The 6,125-nt window shown below is 38.8% G+C and overlaps 1 protein-coding gene and 1 long non-coding RNA gene across 2 annotated transcripts in view; both read right to left on the bottom strand.

The window, feature by feature from the left end:
• Positions 1-1,197: 1,197 nt before the first annotated feature.
• Positions 1,198-2,824, bottom strand: LOC115928509. The gene is made up of 3 exons (XR_004066076.1): positions 2,791-2,824; positions 2,279-2,406; positions 1,198-1,271 (listed from the first exon to the last, which is right to left on the bottom strand). It is a non-coding gene; the product is annotated as an uncharacterized LOC115928509 (long non-coding RNA).
• Positions 2,825-2,950: 126 nt separating this feature from the next.
• LOC115928334 (extracellular calcium-sensing receptor-like) overlaps positions 2,951-6,125 on the bottom strand; it is a 69,009-nt gene continuing 65,834 nt past the window's right edge. Inside the window, exon 5 of the mRNA XM_030995495.1 lies at positions 2,951-4,619. Coding sequence (XP_030851355.1) covers positions 2,951-4,619 — 1,669 coding nt within the window. The remainder of the gene's footprint in view (positions 4,620-6,125) is intronic.

Raw genomic sequence — 6,125 nt, 5'->3', positions numbered from 1 at the left:
ATAAAAAACTTTTAAAAAAACTAGCGCTTTATCGCTATTGACTGCACACTGCCGATGGTGGGCACGTACTAACCACGTATCGTTACGTGTTTGTTGAAATGGGAAAGGTCCCTTTGCAAAACATAGATTCTTTGTTGGCAATGTTATCACTAGATCATTCAAATCACTCTCACATTGCTAATTCATCTATTCATAAATATGACGATATTATATAGCCATATTATATTCCTCAAAGCCATAGTTCCTTAATATCGAGGGGTCAGTGACACAAAGACGTAACCCCACTTTGGCCATTTTGAGAAAAAGTGGTTTATGTATTACTGAACACTTGGTTAAGTCTAAGACTCACTAGCCATTGATTCAATGTGGTATTTGGTGAATACTGGGAGAAGGCCCACGGATGAAATTCTTTTTGCAGAAATCCTTACCTTTCATTGAAACTCATCAACGCATCTTAATGTACTGGCCACCAGGTTACAAAACAAATAAGAACACTGTTTAATTGTGTGAATTTACAAATATAGTTAAATCATTCAAAGCTATTCATTTTGATAGCTTTCCAGCTATTGAATATTAGGTTAGTCTCTTATTCACACATTTTAATTCTATTCTGATGGGACACGTAAGTCTACGGAGCCTTTGATCAGTATTCTACCAATTCAGTTAAACCCCAATCCGGGTCTCAGATCACGTTTAACAAAGGAAAAAAACGAGACATCAGACAATCTTCGTTCGTTAAACCCGATTTGAAACAAAAGCGTAAACACAACACAGTTACAATCCATCAGTGTCTTCCTTGTTATTAACTGAAAAGTACGTTCATAATCCATCATTGTTTACACCTACAGTTTTCTCTCATATTTATTTATAACACCGATTGAATTCAAAAGTGATAAATGGGTGTCTTTTTCGACAAGATTGTTAATCGGCTATTACTTACATTACATAGTGACACAATATGCACGCAAGTAGTATTTCATATTCATACAATAATGCATGCGACTAGCATACCTCAACGGCCACCCTAGCACCATTATGGAACAATTAAGTACATGTGTAGTATAAAAAAAGAGCAATATAAACTTGAACTATATATATATATATTTATATATATCTCAAATTTGGGGTGCATTTCGAAATGGTAATTCATTTGTGACGTCAGCAATACGTCACTTCGATGAAGAGAGGCGGAGTGAAAGAGGACGAGTTGCACTCTGCTACTTTTGATGCTGTTGGTAGTCATGGAAACCTCCTCCATCTTGCTTCTGTGTCTAAAAAGACAGAATGATATCAGAATACAAATAAGGACTGATGATTTTTTGTGAAACAAAGTCTAGAGACAATAAAATGTTGTACAGTTCAACAGCGAATATTTTAAGTAACGTTGAATCCATTGCATTCGGTCTGGCCGGTGTGTGTAATGGGGATGATCATGATAGCAAGAATGAAGAGTTTAATTCCAAACGGAGCTAAATCCATTTTTGTAACTTGAGAGAAAAAAGAATTTGTTCACCAGGTTTTGTACACGCGTCTACGGAAAAGTGATATTAAAAGGTGCATTTTTCATAGTTTATTCGCAAAATTTAGGTTAATAGTTTTGTTGAAAGACAGGCTCTGAAGTAAACAATGTTCTGATATCTATAACTCAATTTTTATCAAAAGTAGATTTTGCTCCTTTTCGAATAAAACTCTGCTAATAATGAGTTCAAAATGTAGCATGAAGATGATTACATTAATGTGAATTTCTAAAAAGAGATCCTTTACGAAATCCAGCTTTGTCGTAAAGAAGTGACATCAGAATACGAATAATCATTGTAAGGACGTCGCCAAAAACACTTAAAATGAATGTCTTGATTGTAATGTTGAACATCTTTTGATCAATTACGAGTGGGCTGATTCCATTATGGAAAAATATATAGTGAACAGTTTACTCCATGACCACTGATTTGTTGAGGGTGAAGTCACTCTTATTTGTCTGTCTCCATTATTTCGTTATTTAGTTCATGACCCTGTGATGTTGCACCTAATGTTACTTCATTCTTAAAGTTTAGTGGTTGGTTTTTAACTTATTGTTCATCTGTACAACAACTGCATTGCTAAACGACGAAGCCTACTATTTATTTATTTTTTATTTTTGTTGTGAGTGGGGGGGGGGGGGGGTAATATATTGAGAACAAAAATTAAAATGAAATATAAATACAATTTAATTACTTCCAAACAATTTGTATTGTATAAGATGTGATGGACTTGGAATATTACAGCGTCTTGTTATGCTCACCTTAATTTCATGTCGTCTATTCGGTCGGTGCAAATGCCGTACATACGTATAGCCTGCGCCGTCTCGTCACGTATTGCTGCTAAAGCTTTTCTGTAGTTATTAAGTATTGCACTACGTGCAGCGTGGCTCTGAAAAAGAAAAAATGGAAAAAGAGTTGGATAGATTGACCAAAGAACTGTTAAAATTTCTTGCATTAAACATTAAACACAACTCGTTACGCAAGAGCTCCCAAAACAATAACAGTTTCTCTAAAACCCTTTTTTCACAAAGCAACTTTAAAGTGTTACGCCTGGTTTCTACATCCCTTTGACAAAAGTCTAAAATATTTGATACGTGTCATAACATCATGATCGATATTATTTGGTATTAAAACCAAGACTATATTACCATATGTTAAATTTTCCTTAGCACATAGAAACCAAAATGTGTTTCAGAATTATTATTATTATTATTATTTTTTAAATTGTTTCTTCTATTTTATGAATAAAATCATTCTGAAGAAAATAAATTACCCGTACTGATTCACCAAATCTCGCCTCTGCTGAACTTCCTCCTCGCCATCTCTCCTCTTGAATTTCCACTGCCAAAGTTTGTCTCTATATCTCTTCTTGATCGGCGGATTGATGTCAGGTTTGCATTTTACAACATACAGTTTTGGCACAAAAAGACACCCTAGATTGGCAACACTCGAGAACATAAGCCGAAAGAGAGGACAAAAGTCCGGTAATGACGACCTTTGGGTAGAACGAGATAGATGACCAGTATGGTCACCCAACCCATGACTTGGATGATAAAGGAAAAGAAGATGAACTTTCCTTCCTGGAAGTTCTTGTCTCGGTTGCGGATGTTGAAGGAGACAAATATCCCGACGACGTCAAGAGTGATGCAGAAGGCAATGATGACGATGATGCCATCGTAGCTCCCCGAGCTGACGCAGTCGACGTAGACGAGACGTTGGTCGCGATCGACTGTCTTCGTGACGACGGGGCGACTGGTCAACATCCAGATCAGGATGCATTGCCCGTGAACGAAGAGGACCGCGATCATGGAGAGCGCCCAGTTGTTAAGCTGGACGTGCTTGCGATTGTACGTGGAGTAGGCAGCAAGAATGAGGCTTCCTTCTGTGACAGATACAGGTAAGAGTTGAGTACCAGCTACGATAAGGCACGTAAGCTCCGAGGCAGGGATGATAGAGAGCGTTGCAGTGACGAACGTTATGGTGATCCCGAGAAGGACAAACTTCCAGGTGCGCGCGAAGGCATGGAAAATAATGGTTGTGTTTTCCTTGAGCATGAAGATTACGATGATGATGACGCATATTAACCAGCCGATGATAGCAGTTGCCAGGACGGCCAAACCGATCTCGGATGTTAGTTCTGTAAAGGTATATGGTAAGTCAAGGCATTCCGTTCGGTCCTCGCTGGATGCCTGTTCATCGCTACATGGAGAGCACGATAAGGCGTTGCTCTCGTTAGTGTAGTGGTTATTAGAGCAAGGCACACAAATCCAACAGCAACTACTGAAGTCAAGGGTAATACGTCTAGTACCAGGGTAACATGTTTCTCCACACACCGATGTCGGCGTTAAAGTTTTCAGAGTACAAGTGTCTGTCATTGGCCAGTAAATCGTTTCCAAGTTTGAGATCGAAACTTCAGCTTCCTTCCAATGGCCAACTATGTTTAGATGGAACTCATTCGAGCATGGATACTTTGGTTGCAAGTTGTAGAAGTCGTACCAGGCGACTTCCGCAAGATTTCCCCGTTCGTCCGGAGCCAACCTGTAGCCGGAGTGGCCCATGAAGTCCACATTCTTCATGTAGTCAATCAAAACTTCCCCTGGGATACCGCCTGAACGTGTGTCACACTGTACATCGTTGCAGGAAAGCGCTTTATGCATAGCACGGGCAACAACTTCCACAGAATCCACGACTGATGAGACCAAGGATGTATTGGAGAAGGCAAGGGAAGAGTTAAAGGACTCTTCTCCCGTGCACTTCCGATCGTAGTAGTAAACGCTCTTCTCAGAAACGCCTGGCAAGTGACACTGGAAGAAGTCTTGCCAGTACTCGTTCAAGAATGGATCCTGGTAGTCCAACGATTTCGGGGTCAGACTGAGAATGTAGTCTTCGAGCTTGGGGATCGTCTCAGTGTGCGGGAAGACGCCGATCATTCCGCTGGTAACCCGAGATATCTTTGGGTCCAGTACGGTTTTTGATGCTCCCCAACCATCGCTGCCTATCCACATATAGCCGGTGACGTTGTTCTCAGCGAAATAGGTAAGTAGCTGGTTCATGGGAGCTTCGTTGGCGAAGGCAACAATTACCCGTACATCTGGGATTTGTCTGCAATAGTGGAAGGAATTAGAAAAGGACAAAAATACTATCAGTTTCGATCGATGATGCACTGTAATTAGCTTCGGATGTAGGGTTCGGAGAGTATTGGAATGTAAATGGATAACTCTTATTCTTAGTCAAATAATTGCTTCATTTTTTTTTTCAGGGCTGTTGCCAGGTCAAATTTCCTTATGTTTGAGAAGTATTTAAGCTTCGAACTACATGCGTCTCAAGAATGTCATCTTTTTGTTTAAAAAAAAACTTTTTTATATGCATGCAAATTCCAAGAGTCTGTAGTTTCTATTGTGAACTGTTGATTGGGTGAAATACATCACTCCTTAATAAGAGAAGAAAAGATGTAGCTTCGGAGAGTATTGGAATGTAAATGGATAACTCTTATTCTTAGTCAAATAATTGCTTCATTTTTTTTCAGGGCTGTTGCCAAGTCAAATTTCCTTATGTTTGAGAAGTATTTAAGCTTCGAACTACATGCGTCTCAAGAATGTCATCTTTTTGTTTAAATATTTTTTTTTTTATATGCATGCAAATTCCAAGGGTCTGTAGTTATTATTGTGAGACTGTTGGTGAAATGCATCACTCCTTAATAAGAGAAGATAAGATGTAGCTTCGGAGAGTATTGGTTGTTCCCAGGTGTACTTACCAGCTGCATGTTTTTCATGTTGGTATTTACTTGGTAGTTAAGCTATTATATGGGAAGATACTGGTTTACAACCCTGTGATTATTAAGGATGTTCCCTTTTTATATGTTGATTATTGAAATGTAATTTACTCCTGAATACTTAATCAATTTGTGATTAATAGATTCAAGAGCCTTCAAAGATTTTCGTACATGACATGTTTTTTTTTTTATAATTGCAAGGAAGCATTTATTTTGTGTATTCTGTAAGTCAGGCTATTATAGCACCTTCAATGTGGAGAGGGTACATAATCCTTTATAGCCTTATTTTCGGGAATGTTACCTTCAAATAGAAATTTTTAGAGTGGGAGGGGTGGGGCGGGGGAGCTGCAATATTGCATGCCTTACATGTATCAGTTTCTTTCCCAGATGACGGGGTTTCGTTCTTGCTTTTTCGTGGGGTCCTTTAAGGTGGGGGATTGGCTCTGGGACTGGGTTAAATTTTCTTGTGTGTGATAGGTTATGGATGTTCTGATTAATTGTAAATTGTTCTCCCTCAACGTGAAAGGGATCAGGGACAGAGATAAAAGGGAACGCATATTTTTCTGGTGTAAAGATAAAGGGGCGGACATTGTTTTCCTACAAGAAACATTTAGTACTAGCGATTGTGAGGACAAGTGGGCTTCAATGTGGGAGGGTTCTACTTATTTTAGTCATGGTTCTAATCACAGTAAAGGAGTTCTCGTTTTGATTGCGCCGAGGATAGATATTGAGATATTGCAAGTCTTAAAAGACAGTGAGGGTAGATATATTTTTATAGACTGTAAGTTTCAAGGTGTAAGGTTGATTTTAGGCAATGTGTATTTTCCAACAAGAAA

Source organism: Strongylocentrotus purpuratus, unplaced genomic scaffold, assembly GCF_000002235.5.
Source record: "Strongylocentrotus purpuratus isolate Spur 01 unplaced genomic scaffold, Spur_5.0 spur5_contig_853, whole genome shotgun sequence".
Classification (NCBI taxonomy): domain Eukaryota; kingdom Metazoa; phylum Echinodermata; class Echinoidea; order Camarodonta; family Strongylocentrotidae; genus Strongylocentrotus; species Strongylocentrotus purpuratus.
Note: the sequence above shows the minus strand (reverse complement) of the source record. Positions and strands in the feature narration are given on the sequence as shown.